At 50.3% G+C, this 13,796-nt stretch overlaps 2 protein-coding genes across 2 annotated transcripts in view; both read left to right on the plus strand.

The window, feature by feature from the left end:
- Positions 1 to 10,518, plus strand: part of LOC105701108 (protein slit) — a 113,007-nt gene extending 102,489 nt beyond the window's left edge. Inside the window, exons 7-30 of the mRNA XM_012427553.2 lie at positions 134 to 297; positions 455 to 526; positions 633 to 704; positions 781 to 852; positions 1,417 to 1,560; positions 1,636 to 1,799; positions 3,416 to 3,566; positions 3,633 to 3,779; positions 4,011 to 4,082; positions 4,157 to 4,228; positions 4,339 to 4,502; positions 4,588 to 4,789; positions 4,868 to 4,939; positions 5,026 to 5,097; positions 5,170 to 5,241; positions 5,315 to 5,478; positions 5,657 to 5,876; positions 6,690 to 6,999; positions 7,268 to 7,481; positions 7,790 to 8,251; positions 8,327 to 8,539; positions 8,620 to 8,766; positions 8,843 to 8,982; positions 9,060 to 10,518. Of these exons, the coding sequence (XP_012282976.1) occupies positions 134 to 297; positions 455 to 526; positions 633 to 704; positions 781 to 852; positions 1,417 to 1,560; positions 1,636 to 1,799; positions 3,416 to 3,566; positions 3,633 to 3,779; positions 4,011 to 4,082; positions 4,157 to 4,228; positions 4,339 to 4,502; positions 4,588 to 4,789; positions 4,868 to 4,939; positions 5,026 to 5,097; positions 5,170 to 5,241; positions 5,315 to 5,478; positions 5,657 to 5,876; positions 6,690 to 6,999; positions 7,268 to 7,481; positions 7,790 to 8,251; positions 8,327 to 8,539; positions 8,620 to 8,766; positions 8,843 to 8,982; positions 9,060 to 9,146 (3,669 nt within the window). The 3' untranslated portion in view covers positions 9,147 to 10,518. The remainder of the gene's footprint in view (positions 1 to 133; positions 298 to 454; positions 527 to 632; positions 705 to 780; positions 853 to 1,416; positions 1,561 to 1,635; positions 1,800 to 3,415; positions 3,567 to 3,632; positions 3,780 to 4,010; positions 4,083 to 4,156; positions 4,229 to 4,338; positions 4,503 to 4,587; positions 4,790 to 4,867; positions 4,940 to 5,025; positions 5,098 to 5,169; positions 5,242 to 5,314; positions 5,479 to 5,656; positions 5,877 to 6,689; positions 7,000 to 7,267; positions 7,482 to 7,789; positions 8,252 to 8,326; positions 8,540 to 8,619; positions 8,767 to 8,842; positions 8,983 to 9,059) is intronic.
- Positions 10,519 to 13,177: 2,659 nt separating this feature from the next.
- On the plus strand, positions 13,178 to 13,772 carry LOC105701331 (DNA-directed RNA polymerase III subunit RPC10). Its single transcript, XM_012427993.2, has 2 exons — positions 13,178 to 13,269; positions 13,404 to 13,772. Exon 2 carries the CDS (start codon positions 13,431 to 13,433, stop codon positions 13,755 to 13,757), a length of 327 nt encoding a protein of 108 aa, XP_012283416.1. The 5' UTR covers positions 13,178 to 13,269; positions 13,404 to 13,430; the 3' UTR covers positions 13,758 to 13,772.
- Positions 13,773 to 13,796: the final 24 nt, after the last annotated feature.

Consider the following 13,796-nt stretch of genomic DNA (forward strand, 5'->3'; position numbering starts at 1 on the left):
TGAAATAGACGCGGATGAATATCCTGATGTAAATTCGAGAAAAAGTTACTTTCGTCAGGTGGGGATAGAGGTGGTATGTCCGGGTCGGGCTTCGTCGGTATCGGAAGTGATCTTGAATGCTGTCATTTCCTAGGAACACGAGTTCAAGTGCTCGGGTCTTGCCGAACGAGCTGGATCGGAATGCAGCGCGGAGCCGCAGTGTCCTCATCCTTGCAGATGCGTGGACGGCATCGTGGACTGCAGGGAGAAGTCCTTGACGAAAGTCCCGACCCATCTTCCCGAGGACACCACCGAGCTGTGAGTCTGGTCGAGCTTATTCGAGGTCTTGGCGCTGGAAAATAATTCTCTCGATATCGCGTTTTATAAGTGACACAGTCCGGGGAAATGCTCCCCGTGGGGAAGGATTTTCCCGGTTTGCGGAAAGGATTTTGTCATTTCCTCCCCGATTTTTCAGCCGGCTGGAGCAGAACGCCATCACGGAGATCCCGCCGAACGCGTTCTCGCCTTACAGGAAGTTGCGGAGAATGTAAGGAACTTTTTCAACTTTTTAAACTTTTCCTCACCAGTTGCTCTCCGATACCAAGCCACGAGTCGTACTTACTTCTCCCCTTCTCGGTTATCCGCCGTTTCAGAGACCTGAGCAACAACAAGATCAAGAAAGTCGCGGCCGACGCTTTCCACGGACTGAAGTCCCTCGAGTCGCTGTACGTATAGGGTGACGAAACGTTTCCGAAATCTCGACTTTTTTCGCCCTTTTAACTCGAGCACTCCTTTCCACAGGGTCCTCTACGGGAACAAAATAGCCGAGCTGCCAGGTGGACTGTTACAGGGACTGACCAACTTGCAATTGCTGTGAGTAGTAATCTCGCGCTCGGTAGGCATCATCCGAGCGTGGCGACCTTCGCTCCGAGAGACCGCGAGAGACCGCGAGACGATCGTTGTCCGTCACGGATCGTACTCCAAGTACTTGAAGGGTACCCGAGATATCGTGCCGACACCTGTCTCGCACCTAGGAATGACCTCGACCTCGAACGGGACCTAGAGCCTGAAAAAATTCAGCTATTGCGAGGATCCAAAAAGAGAATTACAAGATATTAAAGGTGTATAAGAGCATCCGACATTCGGTCCACTATCGCCTGTACGGTTCGATGAATTTCGCCCATACGTCGAAAAGCACTAGAAATATTAATTATACCAATTCTTTCAAAAAGTGCCCTCTATTCGGTACTGGTTCTTTGCGGCAGAATTACTCTTTTTTCATGTTTCCTCCACTTTACGTGTCGATAATTCTCTGAGAGAAAAATGAATATAAATAATAGTTGGATGGAAAAGGAAGAGCTGAGACGCGATGCCGATAAGAGGAGGAACAATTACCGAGGTGTCCACTACGGAAGTAAACATTTCACTTCGTTCCAGGTTGCTTAACGCTAACGAGATCTCCTGCATCCGCACGGACCTCTTCAGGGACCTGACCAGCCTTCGTCTCCTCTCTCTCTACGACAACAACATCAAGTCTCTCGCAAATGGGACTTTCGCCAACCTGCGCAGCATAGAGACCCTGTCGGTACCATTGCGTCGCCCATGAAGATCATAAGGATAGAAAAAAAAATTATCATTGCCGACTTCTGCTTTCAGACACCTCGCCAAGAACCCTTTCATCTGCGACTGCAATCTTCGATGGCTGAGCGCGTATCTCCACAAGCATCCGATAGAAACTTCCGGTGCACGTTGCGATGCACCCCGGAGGACCCTGAAGAGGAAGATCGACGCGATGCGGGACGACAAGTTCAAATGTAAGGGTAAGCACGCTTCGATTTCCGGTTCCTCTTCTTACTTTGCCAGGATGGTCTTAAGGTCGGTACTTGTGGGGTCGTCACCGCCTCCGTGGGAAATCGTAACAGCACCGAGATAAAAAATTAGTTAACCAAAACAAACATTCTCCACATATACATAATTTCCCGACTCGTACAATTACAACAATCAACAATCTCGTCGATGAGAGAAATTGATATTGATTTAAACGAATTATTCTTTACTCAATGCGACATTTTGTCGTCGCGATGCATGTTTCTATCACTGATAAAAATGCCCACGTAAATTCACATACCCGGTCATATTTTTTTTTTTATTTCGATGCCACGATAAATCGGAGATAAACTCCATTATATCACATACAGCGTATAAATTGAATTAAAGAAAATTCTAACGTTACATTTAATTCAAGTCAAACCACCCTAACACGGTAGATATACACGCTTTAATTCATAACTACGCTTTACTACGTGAAACTTCGGTTATGAGGTGTGTAAAAATGTAGTAAATATGAATGTTTAATTCGCGTCAAGTCAAGGAATATTTCTTCTCGGGGTGCACGACGGAAATCAAAATGCCGGGGTTTAAATGCGCCGCAAAAATCCCGGCACATCGGTCTCCATCGGTCTGTATCGGCCTGTACATCGGTAAAACTTCGAAGCCGGCGTTTATTTCCCACTTCCATTTGGCTCGTGATAAACGAGACGTCGGGTCTTGGGATGAACCCGCGCTTGTCTCGCTCTTCTCATCTGTCTAATCCCTCGCACGTAACGTGCCCCTCGCGAGGCATGCAGACGCGTAGGAGAAACTGTACGAAAGGTCGCCTTTTTACGGGCATCGGAGGTTCCGTGTCGGGAATATCGTCCTGCGATGCGTCCTCGGCGTCTCCTCTGCCCTCCATCCAGGATGGGAAAAGATCGAGGCTCGCGATCGCTCGTACAAACGCGAACCTCTCCGATAACTCGGGGCGCATTTAATCGCGCGTTGACGAGCGTCCCACGCGCGCCGTTGGGCGGGACGGCGATGCATCGATTCCTGTAATTACAGCTCGGAGAGAGGATCGGTTTTAGTAAAGATTCCACCATCCCGTAGAAATCCTCGGCCCGATGCACGAGAAGAAACGCCGGAGAAATACCCTCGTGGGGAGATAAAAAATTCGGATCGCGAGGGATGCGAAACTCGTAAATTAAACTTAAGGGAATCGTTAGAAGTGACCGACCCTTTATCCGCGAAAGGTATCTATACATTTGGATTAATTCCAATTGCAATGTCGAGACAGTCAGTTACGGAGATAAAATTAATCGAGACACCGATTTTAATCTGGCCAGAATTGCAGCGGCTGATTACATAGACAAGGGACTGAAATCGTGTACAGAGAAATCGTTTACAAAAATTGTTCTATGCACTGGGATCGCTTTCACTTGAAAACTCGCCGTTCTCATTTCGTGGGGATTTCTTTGATGGCGGGTATCGCCGACACTCACGTCTAAGAGGGGTCGATAAATGGAGGAAAATCGTGGGAGGTCCCGTGGTTTGGTCGCCTCGAGTCATAGATCAGGCAGAAATGTCGTACTCGTCCGTATCCGAGATTGGCCATCCACAGGTGACGAGGAGCTGCTGACGAAGAGGGCCGGGGAGTGCATCCTGCCAGGAGAGTGTCCCTCTCCGTGCACCTGCAACGGGGCCACGGTGGACTGCTCGAACAAGAAGCTGACGTCGATCCCTCGGGACCTGCCGATCTACACTTCGACCCTGTAAGTTGGCCCCATAGGAAGAGGCGCCGGAAACGTGTAGTCCCGACTAATGGGTTGCCTGCTTAGGTTGCTGGGGAACAACGAGCTGGATAAGATCAAAGCCGACGGCCTCTTCGAGAAGCTGCCGGAGCTGCAGCACTTGGACTTCAGGAGGAACAAGATCTCGCGCATCGAGGCGTCCGCCTTTCAGGGAGCTCGCAAGCTCACCGACTTGTGAGTAATGGGAGGGAGGCGTCCCCCAGCCCCGTTAAAAGGGACACCATTATCCCCGAACTCTCGGGCCTGACTCGCGACTTCTTGCTCCGCCGCGTCTTCTAATTAGAGCTAACTTTCGAGATCGTCCCCGATATCCGGGACTATCGCCCGATCGCGCTTTCTACCTCCTAAGAGGTGGAGCTCCTCGCCGAGATCCGAGTCGAGGGAATGACTCCGTCTTGCTTGCAGGCTCCTGTCGGAAAACAAGCTGAGGGAGGTGCACAACAAGATGTTCACCGGCCTGACGAACCTGAAGACCTTGTAAGTGAGACCCTGGAACCCCTCCCTTGGGAGCCGATATCTCTAATGCGGCCGTTTTTTATCCCCCTTTCCAGGAACCTACACGGCAACGTCATCACCTGCGTAATGCCGGGAGCCTTCGACGGCCTGGATCACCTGCGGACCATGTAAGTGCGGAACCTTAAAATTCCTCCGTCTGGTCGATCCCTCGGATCCCTAGATCTCATCTTCAGGGGTGATCCCCTTTGACCCATCCTAATGGGCGTCGCGCTTTCAGCAACATGCAGGGGAATCCCCTATCGTGTAACTGTCACTTGGCCTGGTTCGCCGAATGGCTGACGAGGCGCGACATCCCCGGTGTCACAGGGCGCTGTCACGACCCCCCAAGACTGAAGGATGCCGTCGTCAAAGATATCCCACAACACGAGTTCAAGTGCAACAGTGAGCAGATCATCTCGTAAAAACGCGCCACTAGGTGCAGAGTCGTTTTAAGATCTTCCTCCACCCTGGAAACTGCCTTTTTCAGGTGACAGCGTGGGTTGCCTCGGCGACGATTACTGCCCTCCTCAGTGCAACTGCGCCGGTTCCGTGGTGCGATGCTCCAGGTCCTCCCTGACGGAAATACCTCGCGGGATACCGCCGGAAACGACGGAGCTCTACCTGGACGTGAACGACATCCGAACGATTCAACCGGAGAGACTCAACCACCTACGGATTCTGTCTAGACTGTAAGTACAAGGAAGAGCTCCTCGACCTACCCCTGGATTCGAAAAATCAGGAAGTTCTACATCATCCATCCTTTCCAGAGATTTGAGCAACAACCTGATCGCCATGCTGTCCAACGACACCTTCAGGAACCTCACCAACCTGTCTCAACTGTAAGTGCAGGTCATACAAGTAATCCGACCTCCTGGGTAAATTCCCACCGTGGGCCATTAATTAATCCATCCCTGTTTCTCCTCAGGATAATTAGCTACAACAAGCTGCAATGCGTGCAGCGCAACGCCCTGGCCGGGCTGAAATCCCTGCGGATCATGTGAGTACCCGAAGAGCTCCCACAGGGGGTTATCCGTTAACGAATGTCCCTTAATCGCCGCTAACGTTTCAGCTCCCTTCACGGCAATGATATATCGGTGATCCCAGAAGGAGCCTTCGACGATCTAGAGTCCATCACTCATCTGTAAGTGACGGGGGTAAAACTTGGCGATATAATAAAAAGAGGTCTTCGGGGTCTAATCGGTCTCTTCTTGCAGCGCCCTGGGCTCTAATCCTCTCTACTGCGACTGCAGCATGCGCTGGCTCGCCGAATGGGTCAAGAAAGACTACGTCGAGCCTGGCATCGCCAGGTGCATGGAACCTCCTGCCATGAGGGATAAACTCTTGCTCACCACCCCGGTATCCGCTTTCCAGTGTAAAAGTAAGCACCAGAAGCGCCTCCGGAAGCGTCGCCAGGGGCATCGGTCGGTCGCGGCTTGGGAGAGGGGCCTCAGTTTGCGATTGACACGCGCCCAGTCTGTTTTGTTCGGTCGTTTTGGCCCCGGCCTCTCGAACGGTACTAAAATTGCTCATTAATCGTAGACCTTTCTTACGTGCAGCCAAACAGCAGCCTGCCGAGGTCCTGGCAAAGTGCGACGTGTGCTACACCGCACCGTGCCAGAACGGGGGATTCTGTGAAACCCTACCAGACCGGCAGTTCCGTTGTAAGTGCGCACCGGGATATCACGGGGACCGGTGTCAGCATAAAATTGACGCGTGCTATGGAAATCCTTGCCGGAACTCCGGATCTTGTAAAGTACTGGAAGAAGGCAGATTCAGGTAGGATCCAGGTTCGAGGCGCTTGGTCCCGTGTGTGCGCAGGTGACAATCACAAAAAACAGCCCCTGGTCAAAAGTGCTGACTTCCTAGGATCTAGGTCTTGCCCCGGGGGTAACGATCGTTTGCGACCTGTAATCAGCTCTTCTGGCTAGATACCGGGCTGATCCTCACTTTGTATCCCCAACCTGGGCATTTGTAGCGCCCGAAGGTCGCCCCTTAAAGCTGTAGCTATTAAACTTTAGAGTTCGGAAGTAGGATACTTTGCTTTTCTCCTCTTTTTCCCCCAAGTTGGACGGCGCACACACGGGCTACGTAGTTAGGTGTAGACGTAGACATAGAGCGAGTAGCCTCGCGATCGCCTGCTAGAGTAGTGCCGGTGCCGGAGTCGAGGGTCTTTACCGTAATCCACCTGTAATCACGACGACCATTGCCGAGGTGGAAGTCGAGGAGCTCTTCACTTGGGAATTTGTGAAAACGATTTCCTTCGTCGAGAACCGATTGCCTTTGATTTCATATGATAGCGTGATTCGATAGCAAGCTTCGGTAATATTTGCTTGCGATTTTTATGACTTCCACGTGATTTCGGGCATTAAAATCCATAATTTCCTGAGGGAACAACCCCTCGATGTAAGTAGCATTTGTAAGCGCTCGTGGCTCTTTCCGGGGGGCCCCGAACCCGGCACCGGGTAGTAGTCGACGCGTTGAGGCGAACTCCGGGGTGGTCCCCAAATGTCGAGGACACTTGGCGGGCCATCCGCGGTCCGGCTCCGGGCCTCGTGTCTCGATTGACGTTCAGTCGGTGTGCGAGTACAGCTGCGACTGCACTCCCGGTTACGAGGGCCTCCGATGCGAAAGCAACGTGGACGACTGCGCGAACAACAAGTGCGCCAACAACGCGAGCTGCGTCGACCTCGTTCAGGCCTACCGCTGCGACTGCGCCCCGGGATTCATGGGAGAATACTGCCAGGAGAAAATACCTTTCTGCACAAAAGGACACGACCCCTGCGAGAACGGAGGCCGTTGCGTCGACCACCGGACCCACTACAGCTGCGAGTGCCCGGTCGGGTTCGCCGGGCTCAACTGTTCCACCAACCTGGATGACTGCGGTGATCATCTGTGCCAGGTAGGTACCCGTAACCTGGAGCTGTCCTCTAGAACCATCCTAAAAAAAATATTAACTCACTAAAAAATACATACACTATTGCCTGAACACGTACACAATTACAAGAAACACCTGTTTCGTCGCGAAGAAAGCTCGACGTTGATTCAAACTGATTGTTGTTGATCTCAAATAATTTCGTTGTCGCAATGCATGTTTCTCTGATTCGACCAAATTTACCCTTAGTGCGGGCGATCATTTTTTTTCTCTGACCTTGCCCTTCTACTTGCAGAACGGTGCTACTTGCATCGACGGCATAAACGACTACGAGTGTAAGTGCGCGGCGGAGTACACCGGGAGATACTGCGAGGCTGCGCCTTCGACAGCCATGCTCTATCCTCAGACCAGTCCGTGTGCCCACCACGACTGCCAACATGGAGTTTGCTTCCAACCTTCGCCCTCCTCCGCCGCGGACTACCTTTGTCAGTGCCATTCTGGCTACACTGGTGAGAACCCTCTTCACGGCGTCACTTTCTACATACATTGAGAAAAAAACCTCTCCAGCCGAAAATTTCGGAGAAAACTATTTCCTTAGTTTATTAAAATTAAGATATGCAACATGCCATCGAGGCAGTGCGTCGGCTAAACAATCGGCATTCTTGTAGCCAAGACTGTATTTTTTTCATTTTATGCTACAGCTTCTTTAACTCCATTCGGAGAAATAATTCCCTTTGAAGGAAAATATGGTTTTTCTCAGGGTGTACCGTGTAGCTGGATAGAGGTACGTGGGATTGTAATGTAAATTTCCCTCCAGGCAAACGATGCGAGTACCTGACGAGTCTGAGCTTCGTGGATAACAGCTCGCTGGTCGAGCTGGAGCCGCTCCGCACCAGGCCCGAGGCCAACGTTACCATCGTCTTCGTGACGACCCACGAGAACGGTGTCCTCTTCTACGACGGGCAGAACGGCGAGCACATCGCCGTAGAGCTCTTCAATGGGCGCATCAGGGTATCCTACGACGTGGGTAATTACCCCACCTCGACGATGTACAGCTACGAGATGGTCTCGGACGGCAAGTCGCACATAGCCGAGCTGCTGGCCATCAAGAAGAACTTCACGATGAGAGTGGACCGCGGCCTCGCCAGAAGCATCATCAACGAGGGTCCCAGGGAATATCTGAAACTGACGACCCCGATGTACGTCGGCGGCGTCGCCCCGGCGGTCGCCGGCGTCGCCTTCGCCGAGTTCCACCTGAGGAACGTGACGAGCTTCCAAGGTAACCTAAATATCCGGACGCAGTCGCGGGAAATCCTTCCAAAATCCAGAAACGTATAAATTTAACCTTCTTCAGGGTGCATCTCCGAGATGTGGATCAACCACAAGCTCGTCGACTTCGGCAATGCCGCCAAAATGCATCGAGTGACGCCCGGGTGCTCCACCGGGGACGAAGAAGCCGATGAAGCCGGCAGGGACGTCGTCGAGGCCGAAGGGATCGCGGAACCGAGCAAAGTCGGCGGAACTAACGAAGAAGCCATGCCGCAGGAGCCTGCTCGCGAGCGCATCGGTATATCGCCTTGAAAGGAGGTCCTAGGTGCTCTTCGAGGTCGGAACTTCCTTTCTAAATGTTCTGGACATTTCTTCCAGACATGCCGATGCCGGTCCCAGCCTCGGGACTCGTCGATCCCTGCGCCGGTCACGAGTGCCACAAAGGCTCCCAATGCGTTCCCCAGCCTTTCGGCGGCTACACCTGCAAGTGCCAAACGGGATGGCAAGGTCGCAACTGCGATAAAGGTGCGTCTTCGAGTTATCGATTTCTTCTCTTAACCCATCAAACTCCTCTTCACCTTCTCTTCATCCCCTTTCCCAGCTCCCACATGCCGGAAGGAGCACACCAGGGCGTACTACAGCGAAAATGGGTGCCGAAGTCGACGACCGGTCAAGTTGGCCAAGTGTTGGGGCAGCTGCGGTAGCTCTTGTTGTTTGCCGCGGAAAACTAAGCGACGTAAGGTGAGCGCTAATTCCTGGGTTCCTGTTTTAACCTGGTTTATTATTACCATTACCGTATTAACGTCGATCAACTCTAGGTACGCCTGATCTGCAACAACGGGACCCGGTACACGAAGGACGTGGACTTGGTGCGGAAGTGCACGTGCACGCGCAAGTGCTACTAGAGGACGACACGCATCCCTCGCGAGCACGGAGACGCGGTGGATCGAAGTGGGACAAGATCCAAAACGCCCTGGAATTCCGAGGTCCCGGGAAAAACGGCACGTTTCTCCCGGAATCCTCGGAAAATTGTGAACTCTACAGTGGCTCCGCGTCTGCGCGCCAGTGCTAGGGGCAGTGCGTGCTCAGCTAGATGGACACACGCAGCCGGCTCAGTGTGATATGTATTATTAAAAATATTATATATATATACAGACATATTATATATATATATATACATATTAGGTATAAACTATTGGAAGATGGCCATACGTGCGCGCCAGCAACTGTACATGACCCTACGCAAGAGTAATGGACTCATTGCGGGCGGACGGTGCGCACGCATGCGACCGATTTGCGCTAAAAAATCACACATGAATCGTGCTCGATTATCCGTGAGATGATGAAGAAATGCCTTTCGCGTTTCACCCGCTCACTCTCCCGGGGAAAACGTTCCTGTAGACGAAAACTTCTGTTCGACGAGGTGCACTCGAAGGAGGAGCCGAATTTACTCTGGGTACCCTGGATGCTCTAGACTGGTTAGACGACAAATATTTATTCTTGCCCATCGAGCGAGGTGGCAAGTACTTCCTGATGCAACCGGCCGAGTGCATCCAGGTCTTGGAGATTTTTTTTATCGACTCCTGGGCTTCGATTGCAACTCCCCCTGCGCGGGTCCAAGGCTGCGGAGCTTCTGGGATTTTATCTCGCCGCAGTGTCGACGCCACGTTCTTCTTAATGTTTCCAATGAGCCTATGTAGTCTCGGTTAGCGATAAGTGAAGTGCCCTCTGACGCTTCTTGCGGAGGGACCTCGAGGATGCACTCGATCGCTCGGCTGTATCTCCATCTCCGGAGGCACGGCGGCGCCCTGGAAGCATGAAAAACGAGCGAGAGGGCTGCGGAAATCGCCGACGCGTTTCTTGCGCGTTCCTCTAAGAATTGTACGCTGAATTTTTTTTTCTCGACCAGCAGCCGACTTTCTTGATTCGCCGGACATCATCCCCGATCTCCGCGCCACGTGGCGGCGGGCATTAGATTTAAAAGGAACTTCGACTACCGGAGCGACGTTCGAAAACCTTGCAAAACGGCCGTTTGGAAGCTCGTTAAATGACTACGGGCTCACGGATCACCCTTTATTAACCGTCGTTTCTATCATGATTTTTATCCTTCGAGTCCGGCACTTTTTATCGAATTTTTTATGGCAGGCAGGAAAATAAATCGCACGCGTATCTGCGTACCGCGCGCCATTTTTTTCCGATGTCACGCCGCCGAGCGAGAGATCTTGAAAAGTTTCTCCTAAGGCCTATTCGAAGGGAGCTTTCGATAAGAGTATCGGAAGCTACCCTTCGACGATCGTTTGTAGAGGTTCGGCTTTTTCGACTGGAAAATCGACGTTCCATATATTCCAAGAATTATGGACCGCCAAAATGGGCCTATATGTATCCTAACGAATCCGAGTGAGGCTGATCGCTCGACGGGATCAACGTATATCTTACCTATAGGCGATCGTTCATTGCGACCTAATTGTAATTATTTTAAGGCATAAGTTATTCCAATCTCGCGGCTTGCCGCTTGGCTCGTTCGGTTTCGCGGCTCTATTTTATATTATTCACTGCCAATATTTAACGTCTATTTATTTGGGCCATCGAGAGACGTTGAAGCTTGCGGGAAGCTCGGTCTGTCCTTACGTCGATGCCTCGTTCGCCGATATTCGCTCGTCGACTTTGCTCGTTGACTTCGGTCGTCAACATTGATCGTCGACTTTAATCGTCAACTTCGATCGTCAACTCGCTCGCCTCTGCTCGGACCTTCCACTGTGTGTACCCTTACAATAAATAATGCCATTTCATTTAACGCATTTATTCTAAACGGTCGCATTAACTTGACGAGTCGCGTTAAATGAAATGTCGTTTTTTAGAGGGAATACAATAGGAGGTCCGATGTGTTATACACCCAGTTTCGTACGAATCTCTCCTCCTTTCGCCCCGAGAGCTCGAAAGGTACCGATGACGAAAAGTCGAAAGCAAATCGGGGAACGCGACGACGATGCGACGTGTATTTGCGATTTCCCGTCGACGGTGCACGCCTACGACTCAATATTCTCGCTCTTATCCGGATTAGATAGTAGGTCCGAGGTGTACCATAACGACATAAGTTACACGATGTATCGTTTCATAGTATTAATAGTCAGGTAAGTTTCCCGTGTCCCGTTTTTCTGTCTCGAAGCTCACGGGTTCCACCGGTCAGCCTTTTCGTCGAAATTTGAGCAGACCCCGTCATCGCATCAATTTCTTCCGTTAACAGGGAACTCAATTCCAAATGTCTCGGTCATCCTTCTTAAGCTGTACATTGTCCTGTAAAGGATTCCCAATTATTAGTATCCTTATCCATATTGTTCTATCTTACCGGTAGATTTTTTCCGCTCATCCCGCGACGAAAAGCTTGGCCACCGCGAAACCGGAACCCCGAATTCTGACCAACGGTACCTACGTACTCGTAAACCGCACATAGAAAAGGATTAAAGAAAGAAATAAAGAAGCGGAGACCATTGACGAATAGTTGACACGCGATGGCTAGGAGGTATTTAGCTAGAATTTAAGTGCGACAGGGCCATCTTTGTGGACAATAATCGAGTGGGTGCGCGCGCGCCTTTGGAAACAGGAAGCGTCGACGTTCCAGCTTTAAGGAAATCCCTCGAAAATTCGCACAAACGGTCGGCCTTCTGTTCAGAAAATTCACGAAAAACCTGCCGGGGCTCTCTTGACCCGGATTCCATTTTTTATCCGTTTTCTTCGAGGATTATTCATCACATGCCTTGTACGGTTGCATCGTGTATACGGCGGCATGCTCAGCCTCCTTTATTCGGCTCCTTCGAATGCGGAAATCTGAAAAGGGTTGGTTTAAAGTCAGAGCGAGCTTTCCCGTGATAGAATTGAATTTTATGCAATGCTTGAATTACAGAGACGCATAGAAATCTCGTAGGTCGACGCGTCCTCTTCCCAAGATGCGCAGAAGGATACTCTAAAGTCTCGACGGCATATGGCGGCTTATATCGCGTCTTTGAGGGTAATAGAGCCTATGTTTAAAACGTTTTACCATCCTAGGAAGTGCGCCCACAATGTCAGTGAGTGAATCGGCAAGAGCGAATGGGAGGATGCGCCTGTATGTCTGTAAAATGTAAGTGTACGTGTTAGGCGAAAAAAAGGGACATCGACGCAAGACGTAGGGCTGAGAGAGACGTGTTTAACACGACGCACGATTTACCAAATAACAATGGAATACTGCATGCTTAGGTATACTATAGTTCTATTATATCAATACACGTAGGTATTAAAATAGGAGTTAGCGTGGAAAACGAAATGTCTATGTTTATATAATGTAACAAATCCTCGAAATATGAATGCTATTAAATAAATGTATGTAAAGTTTAAACCTAGTCGGTGCCCTCCTTGTTGGGTAGGAGTAACACCCCAGAATACTTAGTTTCTATTACGGTGCGTTATCTACGAATTGGATTTCCTGCTTTTAAGTGACCGCAGCTGTGGTGATTGGGCACGAGATGTCGCAGCTCCATGTGACATGCAAGATGTACGATTCTGACTTCCACCAGAGATGAGTTGGGAGATTGCTTACGGGCAGGATCGTGCGATCGCATCATGTGCTGCCCTCTGGTTTCGTACGTTAGCTTTCACCGTTTTTTGCCCCCAAGGGCGGCGCAACGAATTTCTGATAGGAGCTCGCGCACTCGCGATGGCGGTACCATCTACCAGTCGCCGTTGGCGGCTCACGTACTCGTGATGGTAATACCATGCGGCAGTTGACGGTGGTGGCTTACCTACGCTTACCAACACGAATAAGAAATTCAGTTAACGCTCACAGTGGCGCTTGTACGCGGTGATGGCAGCGCTTGTCTGGAACTACTTCGTAATATTAGGGCCTATTACTGAAAAAGCGATATCACCTCTACATTGAAAAATAATTCGTGATGTAAGAACCTGTCGGAATGTCGTCAGAAATTTCCGCTTGTACACGTGTGGCAAGAAGGGTTATGTTAGATTTTTGAGGTCCTTCAAAGTCATGAACATTAGGTAAAGAATAATCATTTTGGATGTGCAATTCTATGGATTAGCAGTTAATATATATCCTAACGGCACCGTAGTATAAGTTACCGATGTTAAGAAATAAAATTGTTAGAGTTTCACGAAGTCGCTTTTGGTTTAAGGTTATTGGAATACTGCTTACAAAAAGTATGCTCCTCTTCTGTCCGACTTGCGGAAACGTCTTACGAGTAGAACAAGGTTCGACCTGCCTGCGATTTTCATGCAATACCTGTCCATATATTGTCAACATAGCTCGGCGTGTGAGCAGTCGTACATATCCTAAGTTGAAAGAGGTGGACGATGTACTTGGAGGGAGTGCTGCATGGGAAAATGTAGATTCAACCGATGAACGCTGTCCCAAGTGCTCGCATCCTCGAGCGTACTTCATGCAGATTCAAACGAGATCTGCCGATGAACCGATGACTACATTCTACAAGTGCTGCAATCCTCAGTGTTCTCACAACTGGAGAGAATAATAAGCTCACAGGTGTGAGTTTTGTACAAAGTATTGTAAA

The sequence above is a fragment of the Orussus abietinus genome, unplaced genomic scaffold (assembly GCF_000612105.2).
Source record: "Orussus abietinus isolate OABI.00-Male unplaced genomic scaffold, Oabi_2.0 scaffold5, whole genome shotgun sequence".
Lineage (NCBI taxonomy): Eukaryota > Metazoa > Arthropoda > Insecta > Hymenoptera > Orussidae > Orussus > Orussus abietinus.

Bases quoted from the DNA above. Each gene is read 5' to 3' on its own strand.
- LOC105701331 (XM_012427993.2), top strand. From the start codon at position 13,431: ATGCTCCTCTTCTGTCCGACTTGCGGAAACGTCTTACGAGTAGAACAA.